Source organism: Tinamus guttatus, unplaced genomic scaffold (assembly GCF_059628265.1).
Source record: "Tinamus guttatus ecotype Peru unplaced genomic scaffold, ASM5962826v1 Tinamus_guttatus_pri_ptg000052l, whole genome shotgun sequence".
NCBI lineage: Eukaryota > Metazoa > Chordata > Aves > Tinamiformes > Tinamidae > Tinamus > Tinamus guttatus.
Window position 1 is genome coordinate 5,197,632 of NW_028288586.1, and position 24,878 is coordinate 5,222,509.

Below are 24,878 nucleotides of genomic sequence, written 5' to 3' on the forward strand. Positions count from 1 at the left end.
GAGATTGTCATAGCTTGAGTCCTCCCTGGCCTCTCTGCCAACACAATGAGGGGCCAGATGTTCAAACTACCACTTTACGGTATAGAGGCAGAACATCTGGGTGGGGATGGGGGAAGATACGTGGTCAGCTTAAAACGCTGTAATTAGTTGGACACACAGCCCAGTAGCATCCTATATCCTAGACAGTCTTATCCGTGCTTCCGGGCATAGTTAGAGTGCTCCTATGAATAACTAAGTGTGCTGAGGTTTACAGCTCAAGGACAAAGTAAATTTGTTTGGCCTTTGGGTGGTGTACACAAATGCCCCAATACAGGCTAAGTAGCCATACCATCTCCCATGGAGATTGCACGGCCATAGGCTCTCGCTAATGCCTTGAAGTCGTTTCAAACAGAAAAAGAAGTTCAAAATATTTTGAGAAGGAAGAAGGACAAAGAAAAGAGATGAAGTTCAATGCTTCTAAGTTTGTTGAGTTAGTTCTTATTCTCACAATTCAAGTAAGGCTTTCCTGTGGAATTGCTTGTCAAATTATACCTTTTAGTTCTGACTGCTTTAATTCGTGTGAAAATCTCCCTTCTTTTTAGTAAGTAAGTTGCTTAGTTTCATATGCAGTCTGAAATAAAAAGAATGTGAAACTGTGTTGTAAACATTTGCTATCACCAGTTTTATTATAGATCTCAATTTTACATCAACATTTTATATTATGTTAGAATAGGTACAAAAGTGAGTATTATGACAAGTTCTTGACCTATAGGCAGAAATAATCTTCTTAAAAGTTTTGGTATGTATCTGAATTTTAAACCTAAGTAGTTACATAACAGAGTGCAAATAAAAATGCATTTCACTTAATGTAAACATTATGGGCAAGGCCTTGGGTGTGTCAAGGTATGGTCAGTGCAGGCCCACATACTACAGAACAAAGATTTACCTAGAGATGCTCTAAATTATACAAGCTTGCACAGTTCCATAAGGACCCTTCAGATGCTGGGTAGTCACTAAAATACTTAACACTATAACATTTTGCCTGTTGGATCACAAAAATCTCTGTGTACTTAATGAATTGGCAAGTTGCTGGTTACCCTAACATTGCAACACCTAGGAATATATATTCAGAGAAAAAAAATTTCCCTTGGGGTCAGTGGCAAAGCTGAGGCCAGAAACGGGCCTCAGATCTTTATTTTCTTATAAACACTGTTCCTGAACATGCGTATGAGAACTGCAAAATAAAAACCAAAAACAATGAAACCTGCTGTTTCACTGTAACACATGTCCATGCTTGTGAATTACATACTGCAAGGCATTACTTTTTGCCTAAGAAACTTAAGGCAAGAGAGACTCCTTATTTTGGCAACCTCTGAGATTTCTCTCTGATCCAGCTGTGGCCTAATGGGCCACATATGAATGTTGTAAAGCTAACACTTATTACTATATTAAGAATAAAATTTAATCATCAGAACTGCAGTTGTGTTCCCAGAACTATACTGTGTAGAATTTTAATGGAAATGTCTGAGTCAGTCTTGCTATTTTCTCTTCTCAGCCACACACTTAACGCGTTCTTGCAGATGCTCTGAGCAGATTCTGGTCTTTGCTGTTTCCCCACTGGCCACTTTCTGTGATGCTCATTAAAAGGTAAGCTCTGTCTTTTCCACTGTTTGCTTTGAGTCTCAGAGCTGCTGAAGTCCCTGGGAGAAAAGGCCAGAACCTTGCTTAGATCTGCTCAACTCACGTAAGGAATAGAAGGGGAGAAACTTCAGGTCTTCCTCATTCACTCCCCCGACCTATATAAATTGAAATAGCTCATGTGAACTTATAAAATGCACCACTGGATAATATTCCCTGCTAGGGGATATTCCACTTGGAACTGCAAGACTGCAGCATGCTCCAGTCGCTCTCTTCCAACCTTGCTAGGGCAGGAAGCAGAAAGCTGACCCTGGCAAGCTCTGTCTTTCCTGGAAAGTCTCCTCCCTATGAATGCCCCAGGGAATCCCTGGTCTAATTCCTTTCTCTGTGCACAATCTATCTGAGCTGTGCAAAAGAGAACAAACCAGAACAAAACACCTGCCCTCAAATACCAATTCCTGGCCTTTCTGAAATAATATGTTTGTTTGTTTATGTACATGTGTATAGTAATCACACCTAAAATATCATCTATTACTTGGCTGCCAGTATCAGCAGCAAGGATTTCTGGTTACTGACTCCATGCACACCATGGTGCTATTTATCACTCTAAACTATGTAGGCATATCTTCTCTCTCAGTTTCACATACACATAAAGAATGTCTTCATAGTTTCATGGTGTTTCCGTTTTGCTGCTGCAAAGTCTGCAGTCCGCATGGTCAGGATTATTTACACACTGCAGGAGCTGAACTGGTCTGTGATAAGACAGAAAAACAAATAGTAATCACTTTGCATGTTCAATAATAACACCACAGTTACTAAATGCAAAAGTCAAAGTACATGTTACACCTGTGCACATCAAGTGGCTGTCCTTTCTAAAGATAACTATTTTTAGGTCATGCTCCAGGAAAAAAAAGCTTTAGTGTTTATAGGAGTTGGGCAGAAGAACAAGTGACTCCAAAGTAAAGAAAGATGTGAACTTACAGCAAGTCACCTGCACTGTGGAGGCCAAAATAATTATGAAAGAGAAATAAGATATTTTGCATTGATATGGAGTTACTGCCATGCTGCAAGTTCAGCTGGTAACTGTTACAGTGCAGCATCACTGCAAAAAAATGTCATTCAGGCTTAGATTTTTTGCTGGAATTGCATCTAATGAGTCAACGTTTGAGTAACTTATGGATGACACTGCTGACACTGACAAAAGCAAGAGCTGATGATCTGCAGCCATTACCATGTGGAATGAAAAACCAGATGCTCTGCCAGTATGGACCTGTATAGTTCTGTTCGTGTTGGCACTGATTTTGGTGGAGTGAAATAAACTTGTCAGGTCTATCTTGAAGAGTTTCACTCTACAAGTAAGTCACTGGTTTTCTTATTTCTCTGTACATAAAATAATATAATTAGTTGTCCCTGTTGTTCTACGGAGCATTGTTTATGTAGCAATTGGACTTCGACAGAAAGACCAGTTAGTTATTCTGCCTTAAGAACCTATCAAGACAACCGTGTTTGTGAACACATTCTTCATAATGTTTTACAGGCATCTCCTAGGCCTCAGCCATAGGGGAATCTAAATTACTATGGATTTTCCCTTCCAGATTGATCCCTTCCTATTCAGTAGCTTAGAAAGCCATAGGAAAAACTTCTGAAAATAAAGTCTGAAATAGGACAAACTTAGTCTGAACTTAGTCTGTTCTTTGTTACAGGTGCATGTCCTGGGAGCATTGCTGCATTTACCCTGAGAGAAAGTGAGTACATGAACACTAAGATTCGGCACATTTATGCACCACACCAGAATTATTCTTTCACAATGCACAGCGTAGCCATTACTCAGATTCAGCAATACTTAAACAGGAATATATTGCTCTGTCTTCAAGAAGATTAAAGCCCTACCACCAGATAAGATTTTGTAAGGCAAATGTCTCCTTTGCAGACCAACTTTCCCTTACTTAAAACTAATGTCATAAGACCCATCAGTTTATTGAACTGTTTGTTTAGTCTGGAGATGTTTTTATCAGGTGGGATATGTATTCTTCACCCTGAAAAACTGCTCTTAACAGATAAGAAATGATTATTGAGCTTTATGATTGAAACTGAACCTTTGCTCTTTTTTAATGTCACTAAAGAACATTGTTCCCTCTGTATGAAGATCTCTGAACCCATGCTAAGGAATAGAGGTCTCAGGCAGACTGAGATCTTAATTAAGACAGAGCTTGGATTGTTTTGTTTCCCAGGCTCCTTTTCATATTTTCTGACAATGGTAAATTACAATAAATTGTAATAACTCTTGTCATTTCTCTGTCTCTCTGACAAAGCAGATAGATGAATAGGTAGGAAGCTAAAGCAATAGTGAAGGAAGTAAGGTCACTCCTTGCCATGACACATTACCTGCATGCAACAGGGAAGAAGCTGCCTATTCAGTTTGGATTGCCAGAGAAGAAAACCTGGCCAGATAAAACCTGTTGAGGAAGGATGGATTGTTGCTTCCTTGAAGCCAACTGAGCATGTTCAATGGAGTTGACCTTTGGGAGAGCAGAGAAGAAAGCAATCCCAGACCCTCCCAACAGGAGGTCTGCAGCACAAGTGTAAGCTCCTGAGAAGAGCTGGAAGGAGGCACACAACCAGATGTGATGGAACCAAGAGGGGAATTTGCTCTAGTTGGCTGTGATCCAGAAAACTACAGTATAGCACCCCCAGAAAACCATATCTCAATTGTATGTGGGAGGGAGATGTAATGTTAGTTTTATGCTAGCAAGTTGACACTAGTCCAGGGCAGGTAATTACCTATGATTCTCTTCACAGGTGAACTTCAAGTTTCGCTCTTCCAAGGTGTCTTTTAACCTCCTTATGGAATATCCAGAGCAGGATTCACTGGAGAAAAAAAAAAAAAAAGTCTTTTGTTACTTGTGTTCCATGTATGTACAGGAAAATTCAGTTAATCTCTACAGTATGTAACTTCATATTTTATTTCAGGTAAGATTCTTAAAGATTGGGTACTAGCCTTGTTTCTTGATGTGCTGCAAAGTCCATTTGAGTTTGTGAGCTTTGGCTACTACAGGCCTTTACTGGTGGAAACTGTGCATGATGCTTAGTTGTGTATCTTGCAAAAAATCTTTGTGCAGGAAGATACCTATGGGAAATAGACTGCAGCCACTGCAGCCACTCTGGGTAAGGGGCTGCTTCAAATGTTTTTCCATTGGTGGGAGCCCTGATTTGGGTATTTCTCTTCTATCCAGCTAAAGGTTTTCATCAACCGTATCATATCCTAGCATATCCTTGTGACAGGCTATCATATCCTTGTGATATTTATCTTTATGCTGGATTTGCCTGAAATAGCTCAAGGTGCCACATAGTTGTAGTTGAGAGGATTGACAAACGGATAGAGACTCATTTGGTGCATACTTAACCTTTGAGGTCCGCCGATATCATGCATAAGCCAAATCTGTACTGCAGAGACTTTATCTGGATTTAAGTTAGAGATCTCAATGCTTCCAAAAATGCTGTAAGAATTGAACATGAAAAAGCAAAACATATTTAAGTAAGTGAGATGTACAAAGTATCTTCCTCAGGTATGACTGCTTGTTATTTTCAGTGAAAGAGCATCTTATCTTGCCCCTGGATTTTCTGGAATATTTAATGATCTTGTGGTAAAAAATTTTCTCCTCATTCTTATTTCACTTCCATGTGAGCTTTGAAGGCTGAAACAAGAAGACATTTTTTTTCAGCTTCAGTGTCCTTTTGCTTGTTTGATTTATGGGTTATCGGCTTGATTTGCTTCAAAGGAAATGAACACAGCCGTTTTGCTGACCAGTGCATTCTTCATTTTTCAACATTATTGAAGACTGCATTCCCTCTCAGGTAATTCAAAGAAGCACAGTCAAAAATGAAGGCATCTTAGTGAGTAGTTAGAAATGCCATTCATGTGGGTATAACATACTATACAGACCTAGACTAATTGTAATAGCAGAGTTACTTTATCAGTAAGAGCATATTGCAGATCATACCATATACCATCAGAAGAATTTAAATTGGAGTTGCTGCATAGAAGGCTGCTAGATGAATCGGCTCTGGAACAGCTAAGTTTGGATGCATATATGAGTTTATTAAAAGATAGTCTGTGCTGGGACTCTCTGGCAGAGCCCCATTCACCAGGATGCAGGCCCCAAACAAGCAGTCCCAGAAAAGCAGGCATGGTGGCATGCTGAATAAATACCTGCTGCTTCTGAAAGCTCCAGCTTCTATTGATCCATTGAGCATCACTTGAACCATACCACATGCTGCTTCTGCAAACTGAACAGAACAAGGGACATCATTGCACTTTAACTTTGCAAGCAGTGTCACATCAGGTTCTTGGCCAGTGGAAATGACTGAAACTTCTTTGATGTTGTCAGAGTTGATTTCTGCAAATAGAGGATCTGGCTGATATTTTTGCCTGAAGATGCTAGTGAAAATAAAAGCTTCTAAGATTGTGGCAAAATTGTCATAAACTTGCATTAACTAGCTAGAGATTGGCAGTCTAAGATTGCATGGTACTGGTATAGCAAATCTGCTGTCATGGTTATCTTCAGTATTTATGGGAAGATGCAACTTTCTAGAGCTCCGCTGGCTACAGGGCTGTTAGCTCCCTCAATAGCTTGGAATAGTCCTCAGGCTACTTTAACTCACACTGTGAGAACAAGCCAGAACAGAGATGCCACAGGTCTGAGGTGTGAATCATCGCATACTTGTTACTCCCTGAGTCACGGCTGGGTTCTTTTGTGGCTTGTGATTTTCTCAACAGTGATTTTAGTAAAACTCATCACCAAGGTTTGTTTGATTTGATTTTTAAATTATTGGATCGTATAATCATTGTTCGTTTATACTTTAAGACTCATGCCTAAATATTTTAAGACTACTAAGGTTACAACATAGAGTACCCAGAGCACTCTTGATATATAATCCTTTGGTAAAAGAAAGAATTTTTAAACTGCTGAACACAGATAACTGCACTTATTAAATCCTCCAAGTGCTCTTATATATTAACAGTGTGGCTCAAACACAGCTCTTGGGAGTTATGAAGTTATAGGAGGATTTAATTATATGTAACTTTTTAATGAGTTTTACTAGATCTTAAATATATTTGGACTGGAAAGCAAGCCTAAGTCTGCACAGTGTTTATCCCACCCAGATTCTGGAACGGATGGGATTAATGAGAACACTGAAACTACTAGAAACACCTTTGAGCTTGGAAACTTTTATATACGTTAGTTAATTCATAGTTTTGTTTGTATGTGTGGTTTTTTTTTTTTTGATGATAGCTGAAGAACACGTAGGTGCTTATTTTTTCCATCTGGAGAGTTCTCCATTAATGGCCATATCAAAGGTGAAATCTCCTGAGATGTGTAAAATTAAACAGACACAAGAGGGTAGTTCTTCTGGCAGATATATGTCAAAAGAGCGTTCTGCGGAGTGCTGATTCCACAAAGCCGGGTTAAATGCTTAACCCTGAGCACCAGGATCTCATTCATGTGCTTGGGGCTGACGTGTGTGCAGAAGGGTGTGTAAGGAAGAATCCTGCAGGATCAGCATGCTGGGCGGGCATCCTGCTGGGGTTTGTTTTGGCAAAATGCAGGGAGATTCTCATCCTCTTGGCAAATTTCTATGGCATTTGTAAGCTGCTCTTGACATTAACATGTCAATATATATGTATAAACATTATATATATATTTCAGTTCTGTGATTAGACTTATTATTATTATTATTATTGTAAGTATTATTATTATAAGCAGTCTGTCAAGTGTATTCTAGGTACTGGCATATATATATATATTTTCCTCCAGATTTCCACATTGTGGATGAAATGCTCCCCCATCATGTCAGCTCATGACTTTAATGGTCCTTCAGCATTTTCGGAGTAGTTCTTACTCCCTTGGAACTTACCATCTTGGATGCCATTTTCCAGAACACAGAAATAGGGTTGCTTTCACATTCAGTCCGTTTTGGGCAAGATTCGTAGTTGATTCCTGAAAAGAAATAAATTAATAGAATAATTAAGTTTAGAAGGAATATTGTTAACATGTTAATGTGACTTTGAGAGCTATTTAAAAATGGCAAAAAATATGCACCCTATCAAAGCAAGAAGGCCACATGAGGAAGGAGCTATAAGAGAGAAGTTATTCTGCATGTGCTTGAAGGTCTTCCTGTTAACTCATACATGTTGCAGGAAGATAATTGCAGGACCTATATGCAAATCATCTCCAGTAAACTGTGTATGGGAAACATAGTTTGAATGTGAAAAACAGGTTGGACAAATGTCTGATCATGTTGAAAAACTAAACTTTGCCCAACATTTTCAACAGCTCCAGTTTAGAAATTACTGATCTTTGAGCACCAATCCAGAAGTCACATGGGTAGCAATTATCCCAAGGCACCTACATGCTGTTCCAGGCACTTGGAGAGGCCCAAACTTGGGATGTTCCTGAGTGGGGTCCTTTATTTCAGTTTGTCCCATCGGACAAATCACTGGAAGATACTGAGTAATCTAGATAAAGCAGGCTAGATGTGACTATTCACTGAAGGACCAATTTGGTCTTTACTAGCAGTCAAAAAGTTCTGCTTTTTAAATCAACCTGAGAAATAAGTGGTTTTTTTAGTTTTCCGTAACATGGAAGGTTTTAAAATAAATTACAGGAACAGAATATTTTAAGAGAGACTGTGTTTAGGTCTAGATATACACAAGGAAAAGAATAATCTGGAATACTGATGTTGATATTTGTAATGTAAAAAACAGATTCTATTACCTGGGGCAGAGGGGTCTCCACACCATGAAACCCTATCAGCCATATAACCCAACAAGGTATCTTCCAAGGTAAGGAAATTGTGATTGGACTTTGTATAACGATGAACGAGATCATTCGTCTTGCTCCAAAACAGTGACTGTGAAATAAAATACAAGGTAGAATAAGTGATACTGATACTAGAACTGGTCAGGAAATTTTCTTTTAAAAAAATCATGATAATGGAGTCAATTGTTTGTTTGTTTATTTATTTATATTGAGATGCTGCAAGGTCAAATGACCGGCTCAGTTTCTATTCCTGCAGCCCAATCCAGCTCCCTTTTCCCAAACCCTTTGGATAGTTATTTTTTGTGGAAATTGACCTGTTCAATCTGCAAAGCATTTGGAAAGAAAAGTTCTGCTCAGCTCTCACAGACTATGTGCTCCTAATTTATTGGGTGCTTTTGAACTGTGCATGGAAGAGCAGCTTTTCAGAAGCAGTGCCCTTGTAGCTGCACGCTCGGGTACTCCTTTCACGAGGCCGTGTGCTTAGGGAGCAGGGACGTCTCCGTAACTTCAGCAGGATGATCCCAGTGCTGCCCTTCAAAGCACAGCCTTGAGCAAGGATGTTTCTGGGTAATAGATAAGGAACAGGTTTGCTCAGTTCCAAAGGTGATAACAGCAGGATGATTGCCGCAAGCCCAGGGGCAAAATACCTGCCTTGTCACCTTAGAGATACTCACAGTTATTATGGAAATGATCCTTCATTCTAGTCAAAGTGCAGACGTGTTGTCCCACAACAATCCTACTTATACAGCCCACCACCGTGTTAGGGCCATTACCTTGTTACAGGGTATGGGATGACTTGCTAACTCCATTAAAGGCTGATAATCTTCTGTTGTAATATTACAGGGATTCTTGTAAATGAACGCCTGCTTTAATGATTCCCATATTTTTAGGCAATCTTTATCTCTGCCAAAACATTAAAACATAGTTAGTTAGTATTTATGACTGTGAAAGGATCTCCTTTTTCATGTTCAAACTCTATGTATCAAATTTTTAGAAAGTTTTGACTTTGCTGAGGCACTAAAATAGTTCATGCTTTAAAAAAGCTGACTACCTTCAGCAAACTGAGTATAAGCTGAGGAATGAGCAGTTCTAGAACATCTCTCTCTCTCTTGCATTTTACATTGCTGATCACTGTAATATCTGAGTGGACTTTATGTTTATGTCCCTTAAAAGAGCTTTGCTGACATGATGTAACTAGAATATCACATTTATTGATTATTCATACTAAATCATGAGAAGCAAATGTGGCAGAATATAGCTTGTACATTTTACAAATATGGCTGAAGGATACTGTCTGCACAAATATAGTGATCTAAAAATATGCCAATGAGTCCCTCCAGAGAGCATACAACCCTACAGAAATATTATCCATAATTTTAACTAGCACAGATGCCCGGGTATTTTTAGTTACGCACTAGTTCCAGCTATTGACTTTGCTAGAGCTGCTGCTGATTTGCACAGGTATTTCTGAGATTGTAATCAGGTGCTTCATCTTCAGTCTGATCATCCACTGCTTTGCAGCTCCTAAACCTTTTGCACTTACTGGTGTGAGTCAGAAGAATCCCACTCAATTACACTGGGGAAAGTGGTGCATGCTCAACTGAACTGTATCACCTCCATCTCCATTTTCTCTTAAGATCTTGCTTCATCAGCATAGTCATCAGCCCTGGAAATAAAACACTCTGCTGACAGAACAGAGGGCTCCTTTTGTACTACCAAAATGATATTTGTTGCACTCCGCTGGCAAGAGCTCATACTGCTGTGCTTGCACAGAGATAGTGACATACTCCCTTTCCAAAAAAAGCCTGGGACTGCTCAGGCCAATCGCTTCTTGTAGCTGAAGTATGGAACAAAATGTTATGTTAAGATAATTCATAATTATTGCCTGTGTTTTCAAGGCTGTCTCCCATAGGTGCACTTCCCTGGATCCTGTGATATCAGGTCCATTTTGAACACGCGCCTGTCTCATTACCTCTCAGTGACAGTGTAACAGAGATGCTACTACTTGCAGTTCCACATTTCTCTTTTCCCCATTTTATGTAAATTTTAAAATGTCGATTACATTGTCCTGTCTACTTACCTGAGTAGAGCTATTCTGACCATCTTTTGACTTCATCCTTTTTTCTTCACTATTTGCAATCATCTCCCATGTGTTTCCACTAAAAGCTCCTTGAAGAATTAATTTTACCTTTTGTGAAGAAACTAGTACCCTTAGAGCATTATAAAAATAACACCGATCAATTACTATGTGGCAGATACACAGCTGCAGGCTTTTTTTATTTTGCCACTTGGTACCCAGGTAACATGTAGGATGGGGAATTTGAATAGTCTTAAAAATAATCCTAAAAGCATTAAGAAAAAAGCAGCAATTCCTTTAGGATTTCAAAGCATTCTACAATGCTCTTAATCTTCACAATTGCTGTATCATCTAATTCCCATTACTTAAGTTGATTAAGATTTCTATTTAGTATCCATCAGAGGGGCAAATGGAAAACAGAAAATTCAGTTCCTCACAATATATAGTTTTTGTCTAATCTATATTGCCTGGAGCTGCTACTTAACCCCCGGCCATTTCCTGACTGTGTTGGGATGTGTCTGGGTGTGAACTGTCTTCTTTCCGTTCCTTATGGAAAAGAATCATCACACAAAGGGAAGGTCAGAGTCTCCTTGGCTGTGCCCAGAGAGGAGCTACAGCACCTGAGAGCACTGCGTAACAGAGGGAAGGCCTCTGTTAGACACCCTACGTGGGGCTTGGGCCAGTCTTATACCAGAAAGGACCAGGCAATCCCCTCCAAGGTGCCCTGACCTCCCTTCTTGTCTTTATTTAGGCAGTTACAGTTATAACTTAGCATGTGATTGTGTGTGATATTGGTTATTTGGTTCAGACTAATTAGCCCCCCCCCTTTTTTTTTTTTTTTGGCTACTTCTGATTACAACAGTAAATTCTATTTTATGGCATACTTCTCCTTTCCACCACACTACAACAATTCTCATTTCATGGTTGGCTACAGCTCCTCTGCCCTAAGGTCTTAGCAACAGCTCTTTACGGTACAGCTGGCTTCTTTTTTTGCTGTCATGGTTAGCTGCAACTTCTCTCTTTGGTCTTCTTTTATGAAGTTCTAACTGATGGTAACAAAGCTCTCACAACTCATCAACTTGCCTATGCCAGAGCCCATGAAAGCTGCTTAGTGGCTGCTCCTGCTGAGGAAGGGGCAGGGGAAGGCGGGAGGTGGCACTTGGGTCCTCCCGCAGCAGGTTTGTCCTCCAGCTTTCCCGATCCTCCCAACTCTCTGAAGGGTTTATGGCAGATGCGTCCTGCTCTCATTCCTGCAGCAGCAAAATTCATTATGCTGCTGAGCTCAAGCTGGGCTGCAGATATCCTATGGCATGAATTTACTGATTTAAAACAAATTTGGGTATTGCCGCCTTACAGTCTGTCTGAAATGCAGACAGGTGAAGGGGCAAAACAAGGGGAGGTTCTCTGGCCACCTTGGATAACATGCCAAATTTCATTTTGTATCACACAGGTCTGTTACAGGGAAGACCCCAGTCACGGTACGGATCGCACCTCTTGTTTGTATGCACTAAATTTACTTCCAGGTAAGTAAATGATAGTGACAATTATAATTTTTCACTGGGCTATTGTCTTTTATCCAGGAATCCAAAAGCGCTTTCAGTTTTAGTTACTATAAAACTGCAAGTATTTCTAGTAATTGCACAGTCATTGCTTTACTCTGCAATGTCTGCTTTGTCATGTCAGGGAGTGGGCACATGTTTTACTAAGCAAAGACACCAGTAAATATCTCTTGGACCTTTATATACGCCATAAGTACGTTCCTCAGAGGACAAGTCAGAGCAGAATTTAAGCTGGACATATCACATTTTCTTCCGGAAGAGCTTGTCCTTCGTTGCAAACTTCGGTACTTCTTTTAGCGTTTGGCCAGTTGCAAATTCCTCTCACTGTGACACAGGATTACAACATGGTCACATTAAATCAGCCAAAGGAGATGGCTCATACTGATTGAGGAGGACATTTCAGAAGAGGCATCTGTCCCCTTGTCATTGCACATCCAACTGCACCATAAAAGAGAGTTTGTAGGGGTTCGCTGTAAGCACTGGTACAGCTCAAAGGCATTTTTATGGTTCACAATTTCTAATTTGGCAAGTAATATGTCCTCCTGGCAGGGGTCTTTTTAAGTTACTCCTGAAATCCCCTATATATGGCAGTGTTAACAGCCACAGTTGACAGTTGGCTACCTAGTCATTTATCCTTTCATGCTGTAAAGTTCTGTAGGCTTGTTCTTAGAAAACAAAATATTTTACAGGAAAACATAAGAAAACCTGAGGTTTATTCCCAGTACAAAGAGGTAGATAATAAACACAGTACAAAGCATTTCTGCTACTGTACTGTAGTCATGACTATGAGAAACATGAAGCAAAAACCATTAATATGATTCAGGATCCTGCTAAGACACCTTGCTGAGTCCTGAACTCAAAGCATCAGTGTACTGGCATTTTAAAACACCAAGCTCAGCACTGGGTGATGTGCATTGATATATCTGAGAGAGAGAGAACAGTGTTTATCCACAATTTTGGCAGAGTTGAGAAAAATGTATTTTTAATATCCTAAAGTGATAGAGCTTAGCTTTTGAATGTGGAAGGAGTTCTACAGCTGGTTATTTGTAGGATATTTTCTATGTATTCTGTAGGATACACAGATGAAAGCTAAGGCATCACGGAGGACTTTTGCAGAAATGAATGCACTCCAGCATTATTTTAGAAAATAAAATACAGAAATTTAAGGTAAAAATATATGCAAAAGTAAAACAACATCTATTTTTTCATTATCCTCACCTATTAACAATAGTTAATTGATTTGCTGTTGGAAGGCTCTTTCTCTGATACGAAATGCAGGGTCTGCCTGACAACTCAAGAGCTTACCAATTGCACAGAACTGTATTTTAGTCGAAAAAACTAAAAGTAAGGAGTGAGAAATCCTTAGGATTTGTTAATACCAACTCCAGGAAAACATGAAGTCTTTTTATCCTCACTGTTGAGGTTGACATTGAAAAGTTACGTCTGCATCTAGCATAGAAAGAAAGTGTTTACCTGGTGTACAATATTTAGCTGACATTCAGTGAAGTTAAGGGCAGAGACATGCTGCAGCTCAGGGGTTCCTGAAAACAGTGCTAGAGTTTTGTTGGTGTTTGCTGTGCTAAAACTTCTAGCAAGAATACTTCCAGGTTGAAACAAGCACATCGTCCTTGCCAAAAATGACCAAGAAAAACTGTATTCTTATGGTTACAGCCCAAGCTGCTGGAGGCCAACACCTGCCCAAAGATCCTGTCCTCCCACTCTGAGCTTCTGGTAGCTCTCAAACACAGTTTGCAGGGAGAGCTCATAGTTTTTAATGGACTCATCCAGACAAGGTGGTGGGTGACAGATGAGTGACAATGTTTTCAGACTTGACATGCCCGAATTTGGGATATCTTTTAAGGCTTCTTGCACTGAGAGGAGCTAGTTGGTAGCTACTTAATTTACCTTTTTAGGTGGAGCATTAGAAAGCAAGCTTCATGTAGCTATTATTAGAAAAAAACATCCCAATCCATTGAATCTGAAATCTTTCATATTAGTGAAATCCTTATTGGGAAGTTCTGAGATACAGAACTGATTCATTTTTTTTTGTTGTTGTTTTATTTATAGGAGAAAAGGAAAGATGGGGGAGAGGGAGATTACTAGTCTATCAATCAGTTTAATTCAGACACAAGAGTCCATGGTGAACATACTTGTGAACTAGCCTGCTCTGGGACTCACATATAATCTTCCTCTGTTTTTTTTTTTTGTTTGTTTGTATGTTTTGGTTCATATGGCAATTCTTCATCAAGGAGATGAGATATCTATATTTATATTTGCATAATAGAATTCATTCTTTAAAGCTACCTTTGCTTATGATGAAATACTTAAGGCCTTTTTATTCTGATACAGAATCTGAAACATTTAAGGCAAATTTACTGAGGCATAAAATAAATATACACAAGTTTTATGTTTCATTTATTCAAGTATCATTTTCAGTGAATAAAATTTGGGAAACATGAAATAATAACAAATGCTCTTAAAAGGAATGCTGTGCAAACCTGCTGTAAGATTAAGGATTGAATCTCTAACTCTTTCTCCACTGAAAGAGAGGATTTCAGGAACAGCCCTTATGCCCTTTTGGAAAGAAATCCTGTATATACTGCACTGATTGAAGCATCAAATAATGGCTGGAATACAAATTGATATAACCAGTAAAACAATGCTTCCTTATTAAATGCAAATGTTACATATACTGCAGGGCATATCCTGGATTTGTCCTTACATTTGGGTAGAAATTTTATTTTCCCATGAATTTGAGTATTTCTTTCCATTTACCTTTTTTAATGAATATCATATTAACCTATCAAACTGAGGCCAAAAAATTTTCCATTAGCAGCTATTCTAGAGCCAAACTTTAATGTGTGTGTTAGAAAAATGGACAGCTTCTGCATCATTATCTCTTGCATATCAGTACGTTGGTCTGGCTAACCTTGAGAAGTATCCTTTCACTTAAAGGAATGATTTAACATAAAGATAGATGGGAAAGCACTATTGATACAGCGAGTTTTTTTTAACTTGTGATTTTATTTTATTTTTTCTTTAACTGGACATGACAAGACAACTTCATCCGCACTCGAAATTGATTTAACTGGTATAATATCAAGCATGGATTTCATCCCTGGGTGTTTCAGTCACTACCTGAACAGTGTTGTTTTCAGTTCACCACTGACCTGGCATCAGTCCTGTGCTAAGAACATCTTAGGAAGGGCAGAGCTTCCTTGGTGTATGTTGTCTCTAGTTTTTTACTGAAAAAGAGAGACGTGCTTAAAGTATGTCTTTTAAATTTACCAGTAAACGTGTCTTTCTGGCCTTCTTCTGGAGTTTTGGGTTCAATCTGATCATAGGGTTCAAACTTCTCCAACAGACAGGAGAAACTTCTCTGGTGAGACATGCTATCCTCCATGTTCAGCAGTGAATTTCCAACATCCTGATGTTTCTTTCTAAGTCATGGAAATAGCTTCAAGCCAATCTGAGATTATTTAATCACAGTGTCTCTGGTGAGGCTCTGAACTTAAAGCTGTGAGCAATCCCAGAGCTGAAGGACCGCAAATAGTTATACAGATAGCATCTACGTGCTTAGAAATCTAGCTCTTTAAACAGTCATTGAATTTTATAAATATATGAGAGCAAAATACATTAAAAAATTCACCTTCTCAAATAAATAATGCAAATTATGAGTACATAAAAAATACAAATACATTAAAAAAAATTACAGTCCTCAAATACATAAAAAATCCACAGTCTGCTAAGGAGTCTGAGACATTATCATCATTTGTAAAAGACTGGAGATTGTGTGCTTTAGAAGGAGATTGCATATCAAAGGATCTGAATGTCGTAGCAATATTTTTGTATTTAATAGACTCATCTGTGCTTTGTATCAGCTTATCTGCCTCTTCTGGGGCTTCTGAGTAGCTATGTCTTTGTAGCATTGTCAGAAATGAAGCAATGAACCTTATCTTTATGCCTATATTGAAAGACAGCCTGCTATAACCCTGAATCTTTTTGCTATCTTTCTTCCCGTATGTATTTTTGGTATTCCTCTTGCTGCCTCTTCCCCACTTCAAGACTTGCTATTTCTCACTGCTAGTTTTGAGAAGTGTTTTGGAGTATTTGCAGAGTTAAGAGTTCCTGCAGTCAATTTAAGAAGCATTTGAAGGGAATTAAATGCAAGGTGAACACTGCCATCAAGTGGGAGAAGGATTCATCAGAAGGGGCAGCTGAAAGCAGCTTTAGATGTGTGTGTTTTATGTGATGTGACAGTCTGCCTTATCTTCAGATCAAGGACTCAGGAAATGAGTAAATGAGTACAACAGATTAGATTCATTGCTATTATTTTAGTATCTAAAATCTCCTATCGCATATCTCTGTGCTAGAAATCAGACAAGTATGAGTGAGGAGAGGTCAGCCACACATACTGACATAGTTGAAGATCTGAGGAGATTACTGGGTGTTCATTTTAACATGAGAGGAATAGAGAAGGGAAAAATTATTGAGGAAAAGAATTAATTAAAAAAATCATAAAACTGAGCTGTCAGTCTTCAATAAGCACCAGCATTTCACTACCCACTTAGTTTAATTACATACAAAGTGTCTATCATCTTGATATTTAAGATAAACTACCTATTTATTTTGTTCATTATGAGAATGACACAGTTGATTTTTTTGGCAACTTGATTTTATAAATATTGCTCTCTATTAATTAAATAGGTCCAAGGCCAGTAAAGAAGGCGCTGGGGTAGAGACAGACACCCAAAACTGCCTCAGAGAAAGATGACTTCTGGAAAAGCTGCCCGCAGGTAGCACAGCTGAGTTCCCCACAGCAGCGGGGAGGCATCCTGAGCTCTAAAACAAAAAGTAGACGAGAAGGAGACAGGGAGATGATTGCAAGGGCAGCTGCATGGCCTTAGTGTACAGCCCTTGTGTATTTTATGTGATTTGGGAATTAATGCTCCAGGATAACACTCTGTGATGTCAACCTTCCTGGCAGTGCTGAGCCAAGAGCTGGCAGCTCTAAACCAGTGAAATGCTCACCTTTATCAGCAAATTATTTGCTGGCTAGGTTTAAGTTTTTCTAGGTGAAAAACAGACAAACAAAAACCCTGCTTAAGCAGAAGACATTTAAAACTATGTTCTGTGCACTGGATGCAGTCTTTACAAGGACTGCAGTCCCACCTGGACTACATTTTGACGTGGCCCCTGGCACAAGGGCAGGGAGAAGTGGGAGATACAGGTTTCCCCCTTTCAGCAACAAGGAACTGTTAGATTGGCTCACCCAAATTCATCCGATTTCAATCCTTCTGTGTTGCTAGGATTTAGAGAGTAATCACTTGATATAGCCAAAGTGATATCAACAAAGAAGAAAGAAGGCAAAGAAAGGGTAACTAAGAGACTGAAGGGGAAGCAACTGTACTTGACTAAGTACCTGCATAAAATTACAGTCCAAAAGTACTTCATCAACAAATACTTCTGATTAATTTGTAAAGGGCTAGTATATCTAGAGTGATCTTCTCTCTTGCATATGTAATGAAAACCAAGGAGATTTTCTCTACTTATGCAAGGCGACTTTTGTATTTATGGTATGACAGAGTAATCCTGAATCATGCCATACATACAAGCTATCCCAAATACCAAAAAATGCTTTTAAATCCTATAGAATCTTGCACAATGAGCTATAAAGATCTTACCAGTATTAAAAACCTCTCTGAGAACATTAGAAACATAGAGCCATGTAATAGTTATTTATGTATGTCTATAAGTAGATCTAAACAATGTGCAGGGAAGGAAACAGGCCTGCTGAAATGAGAGCTAGGCCCCCAGTAGAATCCAGTCCCAACAGCATTGCTTTGCTGTACTTCAAAAGCACATTGATGCTGGCCATGGAGATAGGACAAAGCACAAAGGACATCTCCTCCCGAAGTTCCCGTAACACACAAACCTGAGGTTACTGTTATTAGTGGGGTTACTGTCTGGGATTTTGTACTCCAGGGGAGCACACGTAAATGTTTTGGCTATTGATTATCTCAAGTTCCAATGAATGTTGTATACTCATTACTATATCAGCTTGTTTCTTGCTAGAAAAGAAATTATTTCTTTCTAATTTGACTTTATAAATATCTCTAGATAGAAAGAGGCGACATCAAAACTTAAACAGAGCCCTATCTTATAGCACAAAATAATTATGGAAACTTGCCTGAATCAGCACAGGAAGTCATCTAAGAACCATCTCTAGAACCAGTAACCCTTGCTCTCAAGCCTAAAGCGCTAGCAACTACTAAATGATGTTTTGCAATTCCTCAATAAAGCTCACTAGAGCATGTTTCAGTTGAATTGTCCTTCTGAGTGAGACTCAGATAGTTGTTAACATTTATAATCATTGTATCTTAGTCATTAAGAAATTACAAGAAGGATCGAAATCTGTCATGCACAGGTTAGGGAAAACCAGCTGTAAAAGACATGAAAGACCTTGCTCTAAACGTCCAAGGGCAAATGTAAGCAGCTGTGGGAATGGAAATGAAAAACAGAACTATGAATGTTTCAAATAATGAAGGCTAACACATAGTAAGTATTTAACTCAGCACACTGGTATCTGAAATGGGGAAGGAAATAGTAAGAATATACATTGAAACATTGTAACAAATGTTCTATTTTTCCCATTTTAATGAGCTATGTGTTATTATGATGATAGCCCCCCTCTCAATAATAAAAGACAAACCAAAAGTAGCAAGAGAAGTCAACATCATTGTCAGAGCAAATGAGCCACAAAGTTTCTGCATTTGTTCCAGTTATATGACAGACCTCTTGAAAGTCTAAAAACTTCTTGATAGAGTCATATGATAGAGCCATGATTCAGCCAAAATTTCTTTTACATAGGGCTTATGTTCTTCTTAATCAAATATCGGAGTATGATGCCATGATCATATAAAATAAAACTAAATCAGTTTAAATAATATGCCATTGGACTAACTGTAGAACTATTTTTTTTGAAATACTGAATGTGTGGTGTGAAAGTGTTAGTAAGCAGGGAACGAATGCAAGAAGATTTAATTTAAAATGTTAGCACAGCATGAAGGCAGAATGCAGAAGTAAGCACACACCAAAAATCAAATTATTTCTAGAATAAATTATACTGTGAATATAATAGCAGATGCAATGCAGAAAACAGTCTATCTTAACTTCAGCCATTTTTAAATAGTGGGCTCTATAACCCTATAAGCAACTGTGGCTTATTTTGAGTGGATCAATGAGCAGGTCTGAGAAGGTAGGAGTAACCTTCATCAGGAAATGAAAAATATCTTGAAATGCAAATGTAAGGTGAGTTCATTTTAGACTAACAAAGAAGTGGAGTTTGTGTTTCAGAGCTCAATGTCTAGGACCTCCATATAGATAATATTTCCTAACATTCAAGTATTAAATGTTTGAGTAAGGTGTTCTAAAACGATTCCGACTATACCAGGATTGAATTAATGCACATTTATACTTGTATTGCATGAAAGCTGAAATAGTGTTAAGTGTTCAGTTAGCCACAAGAGGGGGTCTGTATTACTGGCAAAGAGAATGTCAGACCCTTCAAGTATTAGTGCCTTTTTATAGACAGAAGTACAGCAAATTTTAATGGCTACTATTGATGGATATGGGAATTTTTTAAGACTAGTGAAAGCAGAACTTGTACCTTTTGTTACTATTCGAATTCAATATTTTTATTCTTTTGTTAATATTCAAAACACTTCTGGGTTGCAATGCATCCTTGCTTTTTCTCTTTCTTCTGGCAGCAGTAAACATTTTCTAAGGAAGCTGAAAAGAAATAATATTAATTTAAAATGTGATTATCTAGATGTGTAGGTCTGTGTGCTGGTAGGGAAAATACCTCAAAAGCTTGCTGCTATACCTGCAGCATTTTTTTTCCTAGAAATGGGGCTAATATTGCAAATTCAAAAGGTATTAGAGGTATTTGGCATTCACCGCATGTTTCTCCTAAATTTTGGCACAGAGCGAGTTCTACACGGGCAGAATGATTGAGGTATGTGTGAAAATTATTCTTAAGCACCATGTAAACCTCCCTATTCAGGAGGACCTGATGGATGAGAGCAATCTAAACAGAAGCAGAAATAACAGTAAGGGTTGTTGCACACAACCAGTTAAAATGATTAGAAGGAAGTCCTATATACATAGCAGTAGTGAATTATTCTTTAGTAAGCAGCTGAAATTCTGGATGATTTTGGAGAACAAACATGACATGACAGGATAAAATCAGATTACCCAAGAGGTCTTTACAAAACTCCACTGCTGGCTGCAACAGTCCTTCCAGTGGCCTTTTTGGGTTCTGACCCACATTTCGAATCAGAAAAGATGGAGTATGAACAGAGTGTGCTCATTGCATGCTGTGTCCAGAGCTCCAGTGCGTGTCCAGCATCTTCTGGACTTACTGTGGGCATGATGATAAAGGTGAACATCAGCATGACCACAGCACTGTCACGTGGCTCACAGTGTGCTGTTGAAAAAGCAGTGCTTAGTGGGGCTGCAGACTCCTGGCCCCTGGTAAACCAGGTCTGGATATGTTAGAAATTCCTATTGCTATAGGTCAGCAACCCACCTTTTGCTTCAAAACCAGTCAGCTGTTCTAATTTTGAAATATGGCAGTCCAAAATGTAGTAATAATCACAATTATTAGTACTGTAATGAATATTGCTGAGTATGAATATATTCATATGAATATGATATTGCTGATATCAGAAACCTGAAAATATTATCAAAGATGGAGCTTGGATTTCTTTTATTAAAAATAATAATATGCATATTCTTGAATGCAACAAAATCTTGGTAGTTTGTGCTCATTCTGTGCCTTGTCTTGTTACATTGCAAGATGTACCCAATGAAAAAGGTGGGGAGGGCACACAGTTCTTTTTTTGCGGGGAGTTTTTTTGATTCAGTGAGATTCTTATAGGTAGTTTTATTAAAATGCAAATAGAGATCAGGTGGAACAATGCTTGCTTGCAGCAGGGCCATATTTAAAGCATTACAGATATCAAATTATACACTAACAAGTGTATGGTGCTGCTGTTAAACATGAAAACACACAGGAAAGGGAGGTGCACAAGTTAAGGAAATGATGGAAATTGGGCATATCAGTGCAAAGAGTTACTGTAATGTAATGTTCTAGTTGCTAACAGAAGTAAAAGCAGTGAGATGTGTATTGACTGGGAGGGCAGAGCTGGACCAAAGGACTGCCCAAGATCACTTCAAACACACATTAATCTCTGATTCAAAGTTGTAGGATGATGAGAAAGCTTCAGCTGAGGCTTCATGTCAAAGCTTTCAGCATCTGCAGCAAATGCAGAGGTGTGGAACCAAAGAATACTTTCACTCTGGTTATTATTTCCTACATTATGAAAGTAGGAAGAGGCAGCTTAGCCAGGAAAACATGAAAGTCACGATAGACAGAAATACGTGATTTAGACCTGAAGTATAACAAAAGGGGAGTCAAAAGAGGGAAAAAAAATACAGTCTGTGGGTGTGTGTGGTGAAGGCTGGCAGATCCGGGTTAGTCGGACTGTAGAAGGGCAAACTGTGTGCGGGTAAAAGGAGAAGGAAGGAAAGTGATCAAGGTGGCTAGAGGTCTATTGCTCTAAGCTAAGTCATATTCAAGATTTCATAGCAAATTTTTAAAGGCCTTTACAGATATGAGGGTAATTCAAAATGAGAGAAAATGTGCATGAGTTTACTAAAATCAGAGCTTTTTAAGCAAATGCATGTGTTGATGTAAGATTAAAAGGGCACAAGCATATGTATATGTACATCTATCTATCTCTATACACATACATATATGTATACTATAAATGAATGTATGAAGAAAGTAGAATTATAACCAAAGCTTTGAAGTTCTCCTAGTAGGAGTCAGGACAACAAAAGGCCCAACTGAGTATAACGCAGTGTGATCTGCTTACAAACAAGAGTTTCTTCAGTTCCATTTTCCTAATCCTTTTGTTGGATTAAATACACTAAAAAGATCATGCAATGGGAGATATAAGGCCTGCATTAATGACAAAAGAGCATAGGATGAAAGATGGAGGGATCTATGATGTGTCCCAAAGGCCCTGGCTTTATCATCAGAAACTGGCAGTGATAAAAGCGGTTCGTTGCACCACACACTACGGTGCTCTCAGTAGGACAGGGAATAAGTCTAAGATTAGATTCCTAAAAAAGGCAGTGCCTATGTTTTACCTTTTCTGTTCAGCAACCTCCTGAACATTTCAGGTGTACATAAATGAACATTTTTCCTTTTTCAATGCTGTCTCTCTCAGATACAGTTTACACTGTTTTTTTAATAGTCCACCTACACAGAAATCATTTAATCTAAAGGAAAGAAAGAGATAACAGTAATTCTGAAGCTATTAAATGTTGCTGGATTCAGAATTGCATAAAATGTACTGCTTTGTAAATACAACCATTTTAGAAAACTTATGACCATGGATTTGTGGCCTTTTAAAAGCTATTCTTGAAAGTTTTTTTAAACAAATAATTCCCAGCCATATTTGTGATTCATCTTCAGACTGTGCTGTGAGTGAAACCATTTGTGAAGTTGGCTAGAAACAAGTTTGCACGAAAGTCATTTTTTACATCTCTAGCACCCCGATTTGAACGAAATGAACAAGCAGAACTAATGAACTACTACGTTTCCAAAATTATTTTAGATATTGAATGGATTCTTATTTAATAAATGTACATACCCTTTTAGGAATATGTACATTGTTTTGCAAAGCTTCAGGAGGATTTTAGTTTTATCCATAAAAGCAACCTTCTTAACTGGAAGCACTCACGTGTTTAATGTAGAACATCTGCTTAAATCTCTGTAGGCTCAGGCCACTGTGTTTTGTGTGTCCATTTTCCTTCAAATACTGCAAGTCGCCTTTTTCATACAGAATTTCTTGCACTGGAAGCAGAGGTGAAAACACTGCTCTTTTCCCTTACTCTCCAGCAGGAAGTTTCCAGGTTTTCAGAGAAAGGTTTTGAGGATGGGCTGGGAGGTGGGAGGCCTACGCTGGCTCCGGCCCGAGGTGCTGGGGAACCCCTGGGCCTCCTTGCTCCCTGCCTAGCGGTTCCCCAGGCTGGAGCCCTGCACGCTCATCCTCAGCACGGACACGCTGCTGCAGACCCGCACCCAAGGCATCACCTCTGCGCATCGCGACCCTCCTCGCGCCAGGGGCTGCATGGGGACATGAGCCCGGGTGCCGCCACTGCGACACGTCTGCTCTCCGCTGCGGCAGCAGGCCCTGATTGCTGGGAACTCACACAAGGGGTCTTGCCCGTGGGCTGAAACATCTGCTCTGCATAATCCCAACACATTCCCCAACGCTTTTCTGACATGCTTATCCACCCTGGAAGTCTGTGCTGAACCTTCTCCTTTTCCTCTTTCCTGTGAAACATTTGGGTTATGTGAATACAGCGTTACATGCTACAGAGCTTTTTACAACCCGGATTTAGTTACTGTGGCACATTCAAGCCTGTGGAAATCCAGTTTCTATTTTAGCCGCCTCACGCAAAGTCACAGTTTGTGTTTTTGGGTGACTCCTGCCCTAGCACCTCGCTGTCCCCGCTCATCCTGCAGGCTGCTCCCCAAAGGAAGCTCTGCAGGTGCGTTTTGCTCATGTAATTGCAACCTTTCCCCCCCGATTTCGCTGTGCCACAGCGTACCTGGAGGAGGTGGCTCGGTAAGGATGGCGGCTGCCTCTTTCCGTTGCTTGTACTAGAGCACCTAGTTCAGACGCAGGGGCAGAGGCGGTTACTCACCCCAGTGCAGGCTGCCGAGCCCTGACGTAGCTGTAGCACCTTCCCAGCATGACTTCTTGGAGGTTCCTGGTGGTCCCTCTGTCCTTCCACTTCAGCATGTGGGGACCAATCTGCTGCTTTCCCCGAGTGAGGACAGAGGCCAGGACGGCAGCCACGACGAGGGAGACGAGCAGCACCGCGATGCCGGCGAGGAGGACAGTGCGCGGCCACTTCGTTTGCCGCGGGGGCATCGCCGGAGCCCGAGCGGGATGAAGAGCCGCAGCAGCTGCTCTCCCCGTCCCGTCCTGTCCCGGGCGGACGGACGGCACAGAAGTGGCCTCCTGTCACTGTCACCTCCCCCTTGTTGTGGCTCTGCCCTGGTCGGGCCGGGAGGCCGGGCTGGCCCCGCGCCTGCCCCGGGACAGCCCTGCCAGCTCCCAGCCGCAGCTCTGCCCTTATGGGAGCCACGGTGCGGGGCTGGCGACGGGCAGATCCCAGCGCGGCTGCTGATCTTCCTCTGCTTCTAGTCCTGCCACAGTCTCTCCAAGGTGAGCTTTGTAAAGTCATCGCTGTAACCTCACCAAAGTGCATTTTGCAAAACAATTCATAAAAAGAGAACTCCTGCAGCATTTATTCAAATGCCATTGCAGAGATGTTCTCCGACTATGTGTGTATAAAAGCTGAATTAAAATGCACACACCTTGCTTTTTTATTTATTTGTTTTTTAATTACAATTAATAAGACAGTTTTTACCAAAGGCAATTACTAACTTTGCAGTAGCCATAAAATGCAACTCAGGTCATCAACTAACAATGTGGTGTTTTATTTCTCTCCTTGCAGGCAGGCTTGGGTTAGCTGTCACACAAGTTTCTATGGCTAGCTGTGTAAATTGTGGGTGTCTAGGGCTGTATTAAGTAGTGTAAAGAAGCATTAAGTGTTCTCTGCAATAGTGAAGTTAGTTCCTTATTGCCCTCTCCAAATGAAGCAGTTCAAGTTCCTTGGTGAAAAGCCAAAATTAAGAGAGTTAAATCTCAAAATCAA

General features: G+C 39.7%; 1 protein-coding gene across 1 annotated transcript; it reads right to left on the reverse strand.

Annotated features, from left to right (window-relative positions):
* Positions 1–1,686: 1,686 nt before the first annotated feature.
* On the reverse strand, positions 1,687–24,088 carry LOC104580413 (ADP-ribosyl cyclase/cyclic ADP-ribose hydrolase 1). Its single transcript, XM_088539984.1, has 8 exons — positions 23,859–24,088; positions 9,212–9,341; positions 8,394–8,529; positions 7,534–7,616; positions 5,828–5,904; positions 5,022–5,114; positions 4,399–4,485; positions 1,687–2,369 (listed from the first exon to the last, which is right to left on the reverse strand). The coding sequence occupies exons 1-8, from the start codon at positions 24,086–24,088 to the stop codon at positions 2,288–2,290; spliced, it is 918 nt and encodes a 305-aa protein (XP_088396110.1). The 3' UTR covers positions 1,687–2,287.
* Between the last annotated feature and the right edge of the window lie 790 nt (positions 24,089–24,878).

Bases quoted from the DNA above. Each gene is read 5' to 3' on its own strand.
- LOC104580413 (XM_088539984.1), bottom strand. From the start codon at position 24,088: ATGCCCCCGCGGCAAACGAAGTGGCCGCGCACTGTCCTCCTCGCCGGC. The intron at 4,486-5,021 runs GTTAAGTATGCA...TTTTTTCTCCAG, and splicing joins GATATCGGCGGACCTCAAAG to TGAATCCTGCTCTGGATATT. The intron at 2,370-4,398 runs GTAATTACCTGC...GTCTTATCACAG, and splicing joins ACCTGTGAAGAGAATCATAG to ACCAGTTCAGCTCCTGCAGT.